The sequence below is a fragment of the Triplophysa rosa genome, linkage group LG12, assembly GCF_024868665.1.
Source record: "Triplophysa rosa linkage group LG12, Trosa_1v2, whole genome shotgun sequence".
Classification (NCBI taxonomy): domain Eukaryota; kingdom Metazoa; phylum Chordata; class Actinopteri; order Cypriniformes; family Nemacheilidae; genus Triplophysa; species Triplophysa rosa.
This window is the reverse complement of record NC_079901.1, coordinates 8,689,238-8,708,232: the sequence shown is the minus strand read 5'-3', so window position 1 is coordinate 8,708,232 and position 18,995 is coordinate 8,689,238. Positions and strand designations below refer to the sequence as shown.

The 18,995-nt window shown below is 38.3% G+C and overlaps 1 protein-coding gene across 5 annotated transcripts in view; it reads left to right on the top strand.

Moving 5' to 3' along the window:
* Positions 1-18,995, top strand: part of sphkap (SPHK1 interactor, AKAP domain containing) — a 74,873-nt gene that overhangs the window by 34,714 nt on the left and 21,164 nt on the right. For all 5 annotated transcript variants that reach the window (XM_057347368.1, XM_057347369.1, XM_057347370.1 and 2 more), the window contains 2 exons: positions 1,367-1,469; positions 5,743-5,853. In XM_057347368.1, the coding sequence (XP_057203351.1) occupies positions 1,367-1,469; positions 5,743-5,853 (214 nt within the window). The remainder of the gene's footprint in view (positions 1-1,366; positions 1,470-5,742; positions 5,854-18,995) is intronic.

Sequence of the window (18,995 nt, the reverse complement as noted above, 5' to 3'; positions counted from 1 at the left end):
AATGGTTAAACATTATGAGATAAAGGTTTTTGAAACTGTAATACTGGTTTATGGTTGGGAACCCAATGTTTTTCGATTCTGGTTACTTTTTCAGTTGCCATTTGTTTTGATGTACTGTTTTGATGCATTCTTCGTTTTGATTTAACAATAAATGAATATAAAATCAGAAAGCTAAATGAGGTCTGCTCTCTTCTTTCCCAGGCTGCTCCTGATTTGTACATTGTACATTTTCTCAACTTTTTTTGCTCAACACGCACGTTGCGCGGTAGCTCGAGTTGCCGCAAGTCACCCCTCGTCGAAAGCTCCCATTGAGAATTATTGAGACGTTCGCTGTATGTCTTCTCATGAGAGACGTCTGTTTGTCATAAACACGGCAGCCCTGACACTTGACTTGCTAAAGCAATAATGGAAGTGATTGAAAGGCGTTCCTTATTTTCAAATCCATCCACTCCATCAACTGAGCGACGTATTTGGTTTCTTTGAGTGTTTAATGCAGGAAGATCCCCCATGAGTCCTTCAAGGCTCACGGGTAATCCTTAATAGCGACTGAAAGATATTCAAAACACTTTGGGTGTACAAAAGCCAACATCCCAGGACACTGCAGCACCTCCGAATGAAGCATTTAAGTCTTTTGCTCCGGTGTTTATCTTCCTCAGTGGATAGCTTATGTTATTTGTTATCTAACCTGTAATTACCTCAAGAAATCCCCAGCAGAACTGGGCTTTACTCGGGGGCAGCTTATGTACACATTCAGACTAATGAGAGAAAAGACAAGCGCAGAGAAGAAAAGAGTGAAACAAACAAACACACGCCCCTTTGGTTTGCAGGTGCTTGCTTAATGCAACGTTCAACTTTTGACTAAGTTTTAGGAGTTTGCAGTCATTCACCACAGCGCTAAATAGCCCTAGGACAAAAACAGCACATTTTGTCAACGAAGAAAGTAATACGGAGTCTTTAAACACTCCTTTGATCCCACAATTAACCTTGTTGAAGGACCAGTTAGTGCTGCCTTTAAAACAACGCACATGATAAATTCTGCTGGGAACATTTTTGCACTGTATGTATTAAGTCTTTTATAATATAAACAAAAGAGGTTAATTTGGCCTGTTCAGATAGAAAACGAAGTGCACATAAAATACTCTTTGCACACTGTACAGTAACGTTCTTCCTATTCCACTTCAGAGAACTGAATGACTGACTATGGCTTTCTTACAAAATGTACCCCAGTAGTCAATTTATTTTAAAGATTATAATGAAGTTTGGGTTATTTTCTTTCTCGTTCTCAGTTGAGAAAGAAGCCAATTTATTTTTCATTTAAAATAAAAAAATATAAGTTCAATTCTCTCTTTTCTGGCTCATTCCACAGTCATTTCCAGTCGTCTGCCATGTATGAGGGGTCTGAGTCCGTGGAGACACAGGAAGTCAGAACTGAGAGCACCCTTGGGTCCTCTGTCTCCGCCTGCAAGAAGGTACATAACCGCCTGTGTGTGTTTTGCCACCGTGTCCAGTGAAGTTCCAAAGTAATCTATGCGAGCACATGAATGTGAACATTTCTGCATGCAGGATCAATTTCATACGTCGCTGCTTTTTGAAATGTGTCAGAACATGCAGTGTGCTGTGTCAGCGTTGTTATAGCAGGTATTAGTACACTCTTTTCTTCTCTCTCTCTTTATCAGAAACAATTTGAAGGGAACCTTTCGGACCAAGTTATAAATGCCAGATTTATTGTTCAGTTGCTCTGAATAATCTTCTTTTGTGAGTTGTGTCCAGCCACATGGAAAGCTGAAGTAATCAAATGAAAGTACCTTGCTTTTCTAAAGTAATTAATTCACAGGATTATCTAATAATAGGCATTGCCATAAAGCCACGTTTTTTAATATGTAAAGGTAATATGTAAAATTTGCCCCTATTGACTTTCCATAGTAGGAATAAAAATGACTGGGGAAAGTGAATGGGGGAACATTTTGAAGTGAACTACTCCTTTAAAGCTGCAATCTGTTACTTACGTGTCAATCGTCATCTCTGTTTTTCAATTGGCAGGTTACTTTACATGCTTATCTATGCTGAATGAAGCCTAATTATATATTTCCGCCGAAATTGTAACTGGTTACTCAAATTTTAAATTATTATTATAAGCGTATTGTTTTGAATAGAGGTAATGCAAGGTTTTATATAGTTTTTTGTTCGTCATTTTTGTTACATAGCATTTGGCTGATATAAATGGTTTTAACGGATGCGCACGCACCTGGCCAGAAGTTAACTTCCGATCTGTGTTTGTTGACCGGTCTAGCTAGTGGTTAATAATATAACTATTTATATTTTATTACATTTATATTAATGTTACAAAAACCATTTGTTGAATTTTATTGTATAATAATGTTATGTTGTGTAACTTTGTCGCATTTAAGTTAAGACAAGTAACGGTTCTTCTACTGGTAACCCAAAATATTACTGGCTAGACATACCTTTAACTTGCTAGCTAATGTAATTTACTTATTATTTATTTTGCATGTTTTCAAAAATAATCTATAGAGACTCTATTCTTTGCAGATGCGTATCGGAAGTTAAGTTCGGGCCACAAGAGCACACATGCGCGGTGACGTCTGTTTATGTTGTTGCTTTGAAACCATCTATAGACCACTTTGCAAGATGTAAACACTGGTCCAGTTTTGTAATCTTACGTATATAATGAAATCTTAAAGAGATTTGTTAAAGAACTGAAACAGGAAGTGCTTCTGGACCAGCATTGAACCAACGTTGGTTACGTCGTCCGAAGTGGTCTATACAATTTCTCATAAAAAAAATGTAAGCCTTTGGTCAAAAGTGCAATACTGAGTGATGTTGTGTTGTAGCTGAACCTTATGCTCCAATCAGAGCCTCATCACAGTCCGTGTGATTAAAATGAAACCTTACTGATTGGCTGACTGCTCCCACCTGTCCACGGACAGAGATTTTGTCTTTTTGTCATCAGCACTTCACTCTGTAGGCAGCCGCACTACAAGTTGCATTAGCTGATGTTCTGCCAGCGTGAGTTCAGAGTAGAGAAAAGAAAGGCTACAAAAACAAGCGAGGGAACTTGAGATCGAGAGAAAGGGAGTGCGACGGAACAAGCAGCATGATTAGTAAAATATCTCTTTTGTCTTCTGGTTCCTTACACTTTACGCCTCTTTCAACCAAGCACTTTATTAGTGGATTGGCTATAGGGTAAAATGGCCCCTGCGGGAGCAGATGCAGGATTAAGAGAAGGGGGGTTACAATAGCGTGACATTGCACTGATCATTTTGCACTGTCCTGAGATTAGAAAGATGGGCCATTATTGAAAAGGATAGCGCTGCGTGAAGCAGTTTGTCATCTTGTTAATATCTCTGGTAATGTAATTTTTCACGTCTGACAACGACAGTGACAACGATAAAAAGAAATATGATTTATCACCCGGTGCCGACGAATAAAAATTCCAAATATTGACCGATATCGGTCACAGAGATGACATATTTTTGTAGGCTAACCCGGAAGTTAGCGCCGCGCTGGTTCCCTCGACTGAAAGCCTATGCATTTTTCCCATAGACTTTTGGAAGATCGCAAAAAAATAAGATCTGTAATTAACAAATGTTCATGATGTTTACTAGTTTTGTCTATCAAGATAATCATTACAGATTAACACAATAGTGGGATCACCCATCTCATCACAAATCCTCGCGTGACCCAGTAAAAGAGCAGCACAGACCGATCCGTGTCTACATCAAACTCATCTCTGCTGTCAAAATTCCCCGTACAGCTCCGACCTCTGAAATAGCATGTTAGTTATGTCAGAGGTTTAACCGTGACGCAATCGTCCCAGCGACCCTGTCATATGGTTCTGCGCCAGGAAAACAGTCAGTACAGATGGCACACACAGCAGAGGGCAGAGAAAACACACACATGTGCTCACGCATGAAAAACACACATACAAACACCCACACGTTCCTTCTAATCAGAGGTAGTAAACACAGACCACAGGCTGGACACTTTTGTGCACAAACACACACACAAGATGTGAGGTAATTAACTTACAGGGCCAGGGCACAGATAATGAATCAAGCTGAAGGTTAAACACACACACATTGATGGGGTGGGGATATGTTTATGTCAGGGACGTTTAACATACTAATACTAGAGGTCATTCAATTAGACGTGTGTATTTTTAATTTTCGCAGTTTGCATCAGTGCTCAAAACTATTTACACTGCAACAAAGCAAGTTTTGCATGTTGAAGCGCTGACCTGCACATACAACATATGGTTATGAAAGTATTACCCATCGTTGGGGGCTCAGAACAGGAAAAGACACTCAGTAGTATATGAATAATCCATAACTAACCTCAGCACTGTTACTTGGCTGTGAAGAAGTATTAAAAGCTGTATTAAATATACATATATGTACTGTAAATATGCTGTTAAAATTACAAAACACCAAAGACATGGTGGGGTCAAAATGGGCGACTGAATGTCAATCCCAAGGCACAGAATGTAAGTGTTAGACACACTTGTTTAATTATGTCTGCGTGTTTCTTAATGTGCTTGTATATTCATGATTCAAGTCTGTTAAGGAAGGTTCGCGTCTGGAGAGACACTTGTGTGCTGAATGTGTGACTGAGTTAAAAGTACTTCAAGGGTGAGAGACTGACACGTTGAATTATAATGTATCCTATGTACAGCAGCAAAGCAGACAATATTATAAAAATGTTATGAAAATATTATAAAACTGAATTGTGAACTTTTTCTTTGTTGTAGTACAATGTTTGTGTGTTTTGGACAGTGTGGTCATGTTTAAACATGGCGTTAAGATTTGTTTCGGGTGATCCAAATGGAAAGCGTTAATAAACAGTCAAATCTCATTCAGAGGTGATCGAAAATAGTTAGCAACATGTTGTTATTTGTTCAGCATTGTACCGAAACAAACATTTTGTTGACCGTGTACAGCTTTAAAGGTGCTGTGTGTCATTTTTTGGAGGGTCTATTGACAGAAATGCAATATGATATACACAACTGTGTCTTCAGAGGTGTATAAAGACCTTACATAATGAATCGTTATGTTTATGTTTTTATTACCCTAGAATGAGCTACATACACCACGGGTCCCCTTACATGGAATCGGCCATGTTGTTTCTAGCCCTAAACGGACAAACTTCTCTACAGAGAGCGTTTCGTAAATACGTTATCTCCTTCAGCAAAGATGCGAAAACATGACGACATCTTAGTTCTGTGTCTGCCATCTTAGTGCTTCAAAGGGGGGTGGGGGGGGGTGAAGTGAGCCATTGGTTGCACTAGATGCCGCTTAATTTCATACACTGGCCCTTTAATAGCAAATAACAACAATTTGATACATATAAAAGCACAAGATGTCTCACAATAACAGGAAGTGACACCGTAAAATAAAGGGATGTGAAATCAGAGACCCTTCCATTTGACGAAACCCGATCGTACAATATTTCAGGGTGTAAATAATCTGTCTGGCCTGACTGGTCTTGATTTAGTTTTCCTATTTTTTATAGTTTCAATAAATTGTCTTTTTCACAGGAGAGGAGATTTGAAGTTCACTGAACTTTTTTCTTTGAAAAGATCAAGGGAAATTGAATTCCCCATTCTAGGAATTACATTTTTCTGTAATACAAGGTATAATGACCCCTGCAACACCAGGTGGTCTTTGAGTCCAACGTTTTTCTTGAAATGTTGTTCGTCAGAGTAAATATGTGTGTTTGTGTTAGGTTATGTGCAGTAACAGTGTGCTGGATTCATCTGAGTACTGGTTGAAGAACGATAAGACGCTCTGCAGAACTGGATTTCTGGAGGACCAGCATGAGGGAAGCTGCCCTAAAGTGAGTCTCCATCTCTCTCTCGTTCTCTCTCACACGCGCGCACACGCACACACACACACGCACACACACAGATGTGCTAAAGTAATCTGCATGCATATGTCCATACCTGTGATTAACGTTGCATGTTTGTGTGGGTGTGTGCATGTGTTGTGTCATTTATATTGTGCTCTATCTTCAATGCTAAACGCTGTCTTGATTGGGGTGATCATGTGTTATGATGTTGGCAGGGCCTGAATAATACAGTACATGCAGTAATTGTGTGAAGCGAGAGAGTGCGTTTAGCTGCACATGGATAACTGCTGCACTATCTGCCTGACAGCATAATTAGTGTCTAATGACAGATTTTAGACCTCACTTTACTTTCATGACAAGTTTCCAGTCTCTTGTAAATGGCGGAGAAATCTTCTGGATGATGTTGTGCATAATGTTATGGCTTGATCGTGTTCGAAATTCTGCTTCTTGTGGATGGCACATGACTGTCTAGATGGGCGTAATGGTAAATTTATGGTTATTTTTCACAAGGATTTTTTAGTAATACTCTATAGACCTTTCCTTTTTTGTGGACATCTAATTCAACCAGTTCAAGAACAAAAATGAAAGAGTATTATTCCCTTTGAAACAAATAGGATCATTTACGTTCAATGTAAATGAATTGTTTTTTGTTGTTGTTGTTGTTTATAATTCTTAGCAGTTCTCACCTGACTTCCATTAAGGCTTATACTATACAATATCCTGCAAAAACTCTTTGAAACATCAAACAGAAAAAAAGAAAATACAACAGACGAAGAAAGAAAAAATGAAATAAAGAAAAAGAAAAAAAATATATGTAGCCTATTTACAGTATACTCCCTTTGCACAGTTCTACATTATTTAGCGACTAAATACAGTTTGCTGAGATCTTGAACTTCTATTCTTCTGCATCCACAAAATCCATCCATCTCTTCCATAAATTCACTCCCTTTTGTTTTTTCAGTCTTAATGTAAAAGTGAGCAATTCCGTCCTCTGTATCTCAGATATAATTCCTCTCCCGTCTTCCATAGTGGGTGAGACAGGTTGAAGCCATCTACGAGTAATAGCCTTCTTTGCTGCTATTAATAACACTCTCCATAAATATACATTTTGAATTTCTTGTACATTTAAATTACCAAAATATAGCACATTAAATTGGAATGGAATATTAAATGTTTTATGAACATCTTTCCAAAACATATGAATAACTGGACATGCCCAGAATATGTGGTAATTGTTTGCTGATGGAGAGTTATATTGTCTCCAAGAACCAATTTCCCTATAACTCATTTGTACAGTGGTAATAAAAAAACAAATAATATTTTTCCAGGCAAAAAGCCTCCACTGATAAGAGCATGCGGTTTGCCACTGAAGTTTACACATAGTTTTCCAATCTTCTTCTTTTATTGACAAATGTCCTTCTTTTTCCCAGGTTGTTTTAATATGCAAAGTGGAATCTAACTTTTGGTTTTTGAGACTGTTATATCATTTTGAAATAATTTTACTAATTGTTTTTGCCTTGTGAGCAAGCAAAAATATCTTTACAAAATCATTTTGTGCCCAGTTCCCTTCTTTATTTATTGACATGTTGAAATAATGCCTTATTTGGAAATATTTATATACTGTAGATCTCTATTATTCAATCCAAATGTACTTTTAAATTTTTGAAATGTTAAAAAAGTGTTATTATTTTTAATAGTGTAATGTGAGTTACTCCTTTCTCAATCAACTGTTTGAAGGTTATCTAGTTTATATGGAGTAAAGTCAGTATAGTATGCACTCCACCTCAATATTGTTAAAGGGGTCATATGGTGAGAATACGTGTTTTTCTGTGTCTTTGGTGTGTTATAAGTTGCCCATGCATGTATTAGACGCGTAAAATTGCAAAAATGAAAGTGTGGGAACAAAAGATGCATTCTATCTAAAAGCGAATGCTCAACCAGACCTGCCTGAAACGCCTCGTGTAACCATACCCCCACAAATCTACGTCAGTTCAGTATGATTTGACTAAGATCGCCCAAATGTATACGCAAGTAAGGTGGGTGTACCTGTCAGTACAATTGCTTTGGAACCTGATGTTCCAAATATGGTAAGAGGCGTTACATTTCCCTCACACGCTTGCAGTATTCGACCAATCACTACGCACTGGTTAACTGGCCAATCATAGCACACCTCGCTTTTCAGAGCGATGAGCTTTGTAAAAAATCTGCCCGTTTCAGAGAGGCGGGGCAAAGAGGAGACACAAACATGCGCAGTTTGTGGAAAATACAACGTTTTTGAACCTTAAATCGTGTATACACATTGCATTACATCTAAAACAAACGATAATATTTGTTTTAGCCCTGTCATATGAACCCTTTAAAGGACTTTCTAATTTGTATTCTTTAATTGTTTCGATCCATATTTCCAGAGTAGTTCAGAGTAGCAATATAAGTGGTTAATACTTTTATATCCGGCATTACTGCTTGGACTGGTATTTCTGAAAAAAGGAGCATTCAATCTGTTTCCATCTAGCTTTGTATTCTGAATTGCACCAGCAAACTATGGGCCGTAACTGGGAAGCTATATAATAATCTTTAAAGGATGGAAGAGCCAACCCCCCTCTGTCTTTGGGTAACTGGAGAGTCCTATATCAAGTTCTGGGCTTTTTGCCCTTTCAAATAAATCTTGTAACCCACTTGTCCCATTCTTTAAATTGTTCTTCAGAAATCATTGGGAGTGCCTGAAAGAAATATAGAAGTCTAGGAAGCATATTCATTTTAATTATATTAGTCTCTCTCCTAAATCTGAGAATGGAATTGCATTCCACCTCTGCATATATTTCTGTATTTTAATGTTTAGAGGTTTATAATTAACTTCTAACAACTTATCAGTATCTTTAGGTAAATAAATACCCAAATATTTAATTACCTCTGTGTTATAACGGATTTTAATCTTATTACTTATGTCTTCTAAGGGTATACAATTATAGCAGATAACCTGTGTTTTTTTAAATATTCGTCTTATCTCCATATAGAGAGCCAAATGTATCTAACATTGACATGAGATTTACAAATGATGTTGCCGGATCTTCAAGATATATGAGCACATCATCTGCGAACAAGGCTATTTTATGTTCGTCTCCTCCCATTTTTATTCCCTTAATCTTCTGATTTCGCCTTATCCATTTGCTCAAGGCTTCAAAATAAAGTGCAAAAAGAAAGGGGAGAGAGGGGACAGCCCTGTCTCGTACCTCTTTTTAACGTACAGTAATTAGATAAAGCCCTGTTCACTTTAATTCTTGCCTTGGGTTGTGAATACAAGAACTCTATGGCTTTGAGAATATTTTTATAAAAACCAAAATGTTCTAAGACCTTATAAAGATATGACCATCTGACCGAATCAAAGGCTTTTTTGGTATCAAGGCTCACTATCATTGCTGGTGTGTTAGCTTCTTGGATATGTTTCATTATGTGTAGTGTACGTCTGACACTGTCCTGTGTTTGTCGTTGTAGAATAAAACCTGTCTGGTCATAGTGTATTAGTTCCGGCAGTATTTTTTTATTCTTCTGGTCAGTATGGCTGTGTGTAATTTATTGTCTACATTGAGGACAGATACGGGCCTGTAGGAGCTACAGTTGGTCTTTTCCTTCCTTTGGAATAGGTAAGATTATAGCCTCATTCTAAGACATAGGAATCTTCTTACCCTGAAGAGCTGTATTGCAGGTAGAAGAATAGGAATTAGCTGTTCCTTAAATTTTTTATACCATTCGGCTGTATAGCCATCTGTGCCTGGCGATTTGTTTGGTTTGAGTCTAGCTATCTCATTTAGTAATTCTTCTGCGGTTATTTCCTGCATTAAATTTGTATTTTGTTTAGGGCTGTCAACGTTAACGCGTTAACGCATGCGATTCATCTTTTTAAATTAACGCGTGAGAAAATATTTATCGCATTAACGCAGCATCCGTTTATTTTGACATCCTTTGTCTAGCGTTACATTATGTAATCACGCTCTTATTCGTGTACAGGCTTTTAAACCACTTAAGCGCGATTTTAAACGGTTGCTTTGACGCGTTCAATAAAGATGGACAGCTTCTAAACTGTGGGACGCGGCAAAACGCAACGCGAGGTCCAGTCTGGTGTAAACAGTCATGGGCGCATCCGTGTTAAGTTCTCTTTCGTGCTTGAATGGATAAAACCACACAAGATTATGTCAGAAAGCCCATTTTGTCTAGCATTTCCTTAAGCAAGACTTCAAAGTGTAAAATAAAATCTTAAATGAAGGCAAAGAGTTGTGAAAATGGGAGTGCGGTGACGGTCAGATCTGCGTACTGAGACAGCTCTTAAAGGGGCCACGTTCTTAAATGTGCTCCTGTCACTAATGTTAATCAAAGAACAAAATAAAAGAAGAAATCAATGTGATTTTGTAGCTTTAATGAGAATTCTTCTGCATTTCATTTATAATTTCGCATTAAAGACTGTAAAGTGTCTTTCAATTTCTGTATATTTCCTTCATGATAGCTCTCAATTATACTGTTGAATGGCTATAATTAATGTTAAAATAATCAATTTAATAGAGACATCAGTTACAGTGCTAATATCAAAATGTTAGCTTTCATAAAATGACGCTGTTAAAGAAATATGTTGTTTCTACATCAATTTGAAGATTAATGTGAAATTATTAAAATGTAAAAGTATATTTTAAAATATTATTGTTATGTGCGATAAATCGTGATTAATCACAGAAAAAATGTGTGATTAATCCGATTTATTTTTTTAATCGATTGACAGCACTAATTTTGTTCTACTGTTAACTTGGGTAAATTTAATGAGCCTAAGAAAGTGTCAATCTCCATTTCGGGGTTTAGTTGCATTTTCTGAATACAGTTTTTTGTAAAAAAATCTAATTTTTTATGTATTTCTGACAATTTATATATATATATATATTTTGTTTCCTGATCTCTAATTTTATAAATTGTACTATCTGTTTGTTGTTTACGGAGTTTGTGGCCTAAAAATTTCATCGATTTGCTACACAACGTTGTTTTAGAAAGGTCAGATTCTTTTCTATTTTGGTGTTATGTTTCTCATTAATTTCCTCTTTTATCTTTTTAATTTTTTCTGTAAACCTGGTCTTTGAGTTTGTTTATTTTTATGTTCCATTTCTAATTCTTTTAGCTTTAATTGTAGTTTATTGAACTTGTCCTGTCTTAGTTTCTTGGTTATTGTCTGTTATTGTATACTCCCGTTATTTTGTCAACCGCATTGACGTTTCAGTCATTTTCGTCTAAAACTTTTCAGTCGTTCCACAAAGTTCGGTGTCGAGTTACGTTCCACTGGATTACTTTGACCCCTTTTAGTTGTCCAGGTTCGTTGCTGTAGACGCTTCAGCAGGGTCTTTTGCGGTTGGACATCGTCCACTTGAAAGCCTCTGTCCTTCAAATCCTTTGTTGCCTCCTCCATTGAGTTGTATAGAACAGTTTCTCCATCATAAAACACCCGAAGCTTCGCCGTGTACGGAGTCTGGAACCGGATCTTCCTGTCCTTTAGTGCTTTCTTTGCTTGTGTGTTATCTTAGCATTTTTCAGGACATCTGGGGGGTATCATGGTCGAAAGTAATTCAGGCATTGTTCCATTTTAGTCCTCCTTTTCTCCACACCTGTCCGAGAATTTCCTCTTTTCTCAGGAATTTTGCAACAATGGAGCGAGGTTTTCGTGGGGTCATTCTGTTTCGGTGCCAAAACCCTTGCTGGATCAAGCCCCACTCCACTATATATATTCAGATATTTTCACATCTGGACCTGCCCTCTTGATCTGTTAGCTTAGCCTCGAGCTGGTTCTGGTGTTTTAGCAGTTCGGCTAACACTTCCTCCGACACTTGTATTCTTTCCTCCGCCTCCATGATGCGACCTTCGGCTTCCTCAATCCTCTTGATGGTGTCGTTTAAATCCTTCTTGATTTCGGCGAGTTTTTCATTGTTTTCCTTCCTAAAGTCTCTTAGCCCTTCCAGAATTTTCACCAAGTTAATTGCATCCTGGGTATTAGCATGTCGGCTCTCAGCAAGCTCCGTTTCGTCTGTGTTTTCTATGAAATCCCCTTTCTCTTGGTGTCCCAGCATTTCTTTTGCCTAGCGCTGGTTTCCATCCCAGCTCCACATTCCATTGTTTTGGTGTATTTCATTTTTTTATCGATATTTGGTTATTTGGGAGCTTTTCAAAAGAGTAACTCTCTCACGCTCGCTACCGGAAGTCAATGTAAATTAATTGTAATTATTTGAATTACTTTAAAAAGCCCCAAAAATAGTTTGTTTGTTTGAAAACTTCAGTAATTCATTGTATTAAGGCTGTTTTACCTACATTACATTAGGCAGGTCCCCTGTTTATGGTTTGTATGGTACTTGAGTATGGAATAGAAATGTTTAGAAATGTTGTTTCTTGGAGCTGGAAGTAGCTCTAATATCTATTAATATTAACGTTAAAAAAGCATCAAAAGTAATTTATCATATACTAAAACATTTTTGAGGGTCAGTATAACCCCACACATTAAATCATTGCTAAAAATTGCACGTAACAGGAGGGTTAAAACATCCTCGCTTTGCAGTTTGAAACATCAAATATCAATGTTGCATCATGTAGTCCAGCAATACTTTTAATTGCACATAGAGGGTTAAATGACACATAGAGGGTTAAATGACCATCTCTTCTAGGACATGAAAGGCCATAATATGTGATGGCAGAAAGTCACATAACGTTTTCCATTGGGCTGCTCAGAGTGAGACGTATAAAGACCCCGGGCTCAGGCGCAGTCAGAACAGGTTTTTACAGGGCTGTGCATTTACTGTGCTTATGTCACACATGATGTTCCTTTAACACAAAGGCTCTGCACGGGGAATCAGAGCCCACACATACCAGCTGGCGCTGAAATTTTAATGCCAACGCTGAGTGCCAATGCTTCGGAGAGAAAATGAGAGAGACGGTAAATGCAGGAAATATGACTTTTGGCATTTTATAAAGCATTTTTCTTTGTTTTGTGTATGAAATGTTCCTGAAAAGGTAGAAAAGGTAGCGCAATAGGTTACTTATTGCGAAGATCAATGGTTTTATTCCCAGGGAAATTATACTGATAAAATGTATACTTTAATAGTAAGTTTTTGCATGGGAATGTCTACATAACTTTAAATATATGCCTAAATCTCACCCAGTCTCTGAAAACCATGTCCTAAAAATGTTATTCTGAGATCAGTTTAATTCAGTCATTAATTTCACTACGATTTCATTCTTTAACATGGCACTACTCAGTCAATATTAAAGATATCAAGACTAAATGATCTTTACATTATGTAGAATGATAAAAAGGACTTGGTCACAAATGTAAAATGAAAATGTGACTGTAATCGAATCAAAAATCGCATTAAAGTCTAATCATCTGCTGGATCTCAGTCATACAGTCCAGTGTCACATCCACGCTGCTGCTTTCACTGCAATTATCAGTAGTCAGTCGTATATTCTCTACAGAAGAAATTCATTTGGCATTAATTAGAATTCGTATTATGAGATGCCGTTTAGCAGACACTTTTTTTCCAAAGGAAAAGTTAATTGTGGTAATTGTAGGCCAATCCCAATGGAGCGACCCGGTGTTAAACATCCTTCTCAAGAGCGCACAGATCAAACCGCAGGACTGAGATAACACCAGCTCTGCTTTCTGGGTCACCCATTGCTGGGATTAAATATGCAACTGTTGCATTAGTACATTAGAAAACTAATCCACTAGGCTATCACAATCCCAAAAGTGTTATTTCTGTAAAGCTGCAGCATTTCATTTCTGCGACATTAGCAGCACTACTTTCCGTTCGGCAGTCCAGACCCAAAAAATCAACGATTTGAAAGTGCAGAAGTATGGAACAAAAGTACAAACTGCACCTTTAAATACAGTTGGATTATATCCCAAGTCAATGTGTGTGTGTTTGTCAGTGTGTGGGGTGTTTATGTGTGGTAACTGCATATATGCAGAGAGAATTGTGTGGTATATACTGTAATAATGTGGGTTTGGATGAGAAGCAGGGGTCAGAGGCCGGCTTGGGGTTGGATGGGAGGCGGTGCCAGGTTACCAATAGCATAATTAATAGCTGCAGTTTGTAATTAAATGATGAGATCTTGCCGTTTCAGTTATTGCTCGATGACTTAAAAAACGTAGAGAGAGATGTTTGTTTTGTAAAGTTGTCTGTCCTTTGAAAGCCTCCTCTCATCCCCTCTCGTCTGTCATCTCCTATCATCTCCTGTCCTTTCCTCTTTTCTCGTCTCGTCTCATCTTCTCCGTCCTTACTCATTTTGTTGCCTTTGATTCTGGAGGGCAGTGTGTGTACTATAGTGTGAGGTAACAGAGGTCATGTGTACCAGAGCTGAAGGCCACACTGGAGTCTCTGTTTGTTTTAATGAGATTACACACACTGATTGTTCAAGTTTCCTTGTGTTTGGCCTCTAGGGTGAGACATAGATCAGTCCTATCCCATCTCCTCCTAACCCATACGACTGTAACTTAGATAACCATGAACTTTATTTTCACCCTTAAGATAAGTGTTACACAGACAGGACTCTTCATCTGAAACTCTTACCTGTTTGGCTGGCTTGAACCCTGTCGTTCTGTTTTTGAGTCAAAGGTGACCCAAAAGACAGAGATACAGAGAGGAACAGACAAGCGGTCTGAATTGTCTACATTTTTCACTGTAGTCATTAGTTTGGAAGCGTCATTGAGTAAATGTGGGTGGTCCGCTTTACATGTGTTAATGTATTCATTTAACTGACGATAGCACGTTCGGAATGAATGTTTTTTTGTCGACTTATCTGGTGTTTCCCATGTAGAGAGAGGTTTTTAGGATGAGGCTTGAAGTGGTTAATAGCTGCAGGCAGATCTTTCTTGCGGGATGTGACAGCCTTGCGTGGTCACATCCACAGGCACAGATGTGAATTTGCTTCCTGACTGGGCACCTAGTGAAGCAAGATGTCTCAGGCGATGTACACACAAACGCACACATAATAAAAAAACATGAGAACTTGAACTCCTTGTGACAACCGTCTGTGAGAGTAGTGGTCACATTACCAAAAGTTTATTAGAAGTAGTGTATAAGCAGGTTTCTTTATATAAAAGAAAGTTTATCTAAAATATGTTTTGGATTTTGACATCAAGATTTCAAAAGCTGCTTGAAAGGACATAAAGATAGAGATCTTCTTAGAAAATTAGAAAAATGTTGGGCATGACCAAAAGTTTATGTGGGATGTAAATATACTCATCCAATTTGCATATTATGGCGTCATTAGGGGCGGCCAACTTGAATTTCATAATATTCAGAAAATAGTAGATATTGAATTGATGTTTGAACTTATTTGCATGTTTTTTTTACTCTGATACTTATTCCAAATGATCAGAAAATAGGAAACCAACTATAAAACAGGAGAAAGTACTAAATTATTACTATATTACTATACTTTATAGTAGTAAAACGCATGTGAACTGTAGCCTACTTTCTGATCAGTTCATCAGTAATATTCAGGAAATAGTAGATATTGAATTGATTTTTGAACTTATTTACATGTTGTTGTTCATTCCAAATGATCAGGAAAAGAGGAAATCAACAGTAAATCTATTAGTAACTATAGTAAAATTATTACTATATTACTGTGCCATAGTAAAATGCATGTGCCTATTTTTTGATCAGTTTACCAGCTATCTGCCCAATCAGCTGCCTCTACCTCTAGCAACAGCTCTCCTATGGACACTACGACCACGTTCACCCCTGCCACCCCTATCTCCATTAGGCAAAGGGTCAAAATGATCGCTCGTTTGTGCTTCGTGAACATTCGCACCTTGCACAGCGGCACCATTGCGTGCACAGATGTACCGGGAGACGCGCGGTCATTAGACGACCGATCATGATTTCCAAAAGGCAAATATTCCCTTTCAGAGTCAGAATCGGTGAATAACATTCGCAACACATCCTCGCGGTACAACCTTTTATTAGCCATTTGGCGGTTTTCTCTCACAAATCTCACAATTTACTCTGACGCTCTGAACTGAACTGCTTCCGCTTCAATGACACATGATAGCTCACTTGCTCTGCTATTTGCTCGAACACTTTGAATAGGAACATGGCGTCATTTTGGTCTAGAATCGAAGTACTACATGTCTGCCATCTAGTGGTATGGAATACAAATGAGATATTACACCATATTAGGATCTACAGCCTATTTTATGAAGTATGACGTCTTGTCGCAATTCTGCGACTTTGGCGCTTAGAGGGTTTTAACAGCAATATTAAGTTTTAAGGTCCAGTTTGTAATTTTTTGGAGGATCTATTGACAGAAATGCAATATAATATACATAACTATGTCTTCAGAGGTGTATAAAGAATTTACATAATGAAGCGTTATGTTTTTATTACCGTAATTTCAATCTACATACACCACAGATTCCTTTACATGGAATTCACCATGTTGTTTCTACAGTAGCCCTAAATGGACAAACTGCTCTACAGAGAGCGTTTTGTTAATACGTCATCTTCTTCAGCAAAAAGCGAAAATGTGACCACATCTTTGTCCTGTGTCAGCCACCATAGTGCTTCGAAAGGGAGGGGGAGGGAGCCGTTGGTTGCAATTCACAACCTCACCACCAGATGCTGCTAAATACTCCACATTGCTCCTTTAAGTAAACATTTAGAAAAAACACATCTCAACTATATATAATAAAATTACCTATTGTATTATATAACAAAAAGTACAAAAACTGCCAAATTCAAAACATAGTGCATTCACATGTGTTTATTAAGCTGTCATAACCTATATAAAAGCCTTATTATTTATCCATGATCACGATGTTGGGCCGTCATTGTGATTCACCTGCATGATGCAATTTTTGTCATCAGGAGGGTCCACGGTCATCCGCACAGCCCGCCCGTTACACGTACAGCACACTCCCAAGACAAATGTTGACAGCAGAGTCCACAGTAAGACATTGTGCGCATGTGTTGAGCTCGTCCATTCGGGCGTAGAATGTGTAAGCAAACAGTGAATCGTAGTAATGCGCTTACGTTTTGTGTGTGTGTGTAAACTTGTCAATGACGACCTGAACTGTGCGCTACCGCGATGGCAGCGGGGAACATCAGTGTGACCCGCACAGTTGACTAATCACACACACACAGCCTACACTGGTGGGCTCAAGATCTACTCGTCTTTCCACATGAAATAACAACTGGAAGAAATTTCTAATTTGCAGGTCGTGCATGCACGAGTACTTGTAAAAATGCTCATGCTGTCTTGAAAACTGGTCGCAAAATGCGATTGGGTCACAGTCTGGAGCCCTGACGTAATTGTTTTTAATGTTTTGGCAGATGGCAATCTAGCAAACTGATATACCCCCAACCCCTGCCTAGCCCCGCCCCCCGATGTCATCCCCCATCGCGATGTTTCACTGTAGGCATCGTCCGATGCCCATTTCAAATCGCCCAACCCTAATACATACACAAACAACACTTTTAGTATGTTCAGAAATGTATTTCGATACTGAAGAAATGCCTGTACCACTGCATTGTTTTTTTCATTTTAGTATCAGCTTGGTACAGAAGTACTGGTACTGTTTGGAAAAGTTGACAACAACCAAATTGAATGTGCACACACACACACATACATACACCAGTACATTCTTACACTCATAATTTAACAAATGACCGAACAAATGATTACAAATGACTGGAGACGTCACAGATATGTTATGAGTATGAGGGTGTTTTTGTGTGTCTGAATTTTCACTCCTTCTATGCCCCATTTAAAAGCTCAGTGGATGTGAGAACGTGTGTGCGTGAACGCACTCAGTCGGAAATGATAAAGAGCACGCCTGCTTTTCTCCAGTAGTGCAATCTGGCAACATCTCAAAACAACCTCTTTCCACTCCCATGATCCCCAGTTTTGTTCTTTTATCCAGCCCTCTCAATCCATTTCCATTATTGTCATCTCTCTCTCTCTCTCTGTCTGTGTGTGTTGGTTTGAGCAGAAAGGTGGTGATGTATCCCAGAAGAGGTCATTTTAGCCACGGTGTCATTGGTCTTGCCATCTCCCCTCTGATGATAATGGGTGAAATGAGTTTGTCCTTGGCAAGGACGATGCTCAGCCATCTCTATCCTAACATCCTTCCCTTTCAAATTCCCATCATCCTCTCCCACTCTTTCTCTAACCCCCTCTTCTCTTTTTCAAGCTTGTGTGTCTCTCGCTTTAATCTGTCTTGCTGTCTGCTCCTCCAGTGAAGAGTGGAATGTTCGGAGTTGTGATTTGACCACTTTAACCCAACAGTTTTGGGGATTTGTGCAGTCTCTGGGGAGAGTGACAGTGTTCCAACAGTTTGGTGTCCCATCGCAAATTATTTGACATAGTAAATTTGTGTAATCTTTATCGCACTGAATGGAGAAATGAGCACTTAAATGTTTTAGCTCAATGTCATGGAGATATAATAATCATCTGATGTGAGTTCTGACATTTAAGGCCATTTATGCATATATTTCCTAAGGCATAACATTTACAAGTGTAATAGATTCATATGACGTGAATTAAAGTATGATGGTGATTAACATCTCTATTATAAATAAGAAATGTTATATTGGCGTCATATGTCTTGGTGTTTTTCACCTACGTCACAGTCGTGTCACATGAAGAGCAGGGCTCCGGACTAAAATAGTGTCAAAAGTCGATGTGATGTGATAAAATGGATAGTGATATCCACTTTCTCTGCCCTGCTAATCCATTTTGGTCCTAACCAGCCGTGACTGCAGCATGCAATGGCTTTTTGTCAATACGTTTTTTTTTGTGCCGCTAGTCTGGGTTATTGGCCCGCTTTTATTTTGAATAACACGACTCGTAAACCGTTTAGCACGGCAGCAATAGTGCTCAGTTTTAAGGTGACATTTGTTCATACTTCCAAATCATATCTCACACTGTTAGAGGAAGAATATTGGGTAACGCTTCAGTATAGGGGGCAATTCTCACTATTAACCAGTTGTTATTAGCATGCCTAGTATTGGCATATTGGCTGTTTATTAGTACTTATAAAGCACATATTCTGCATAACCATACTCTACATCCCTAAACCTACACAATACCTAAACCTAACAACT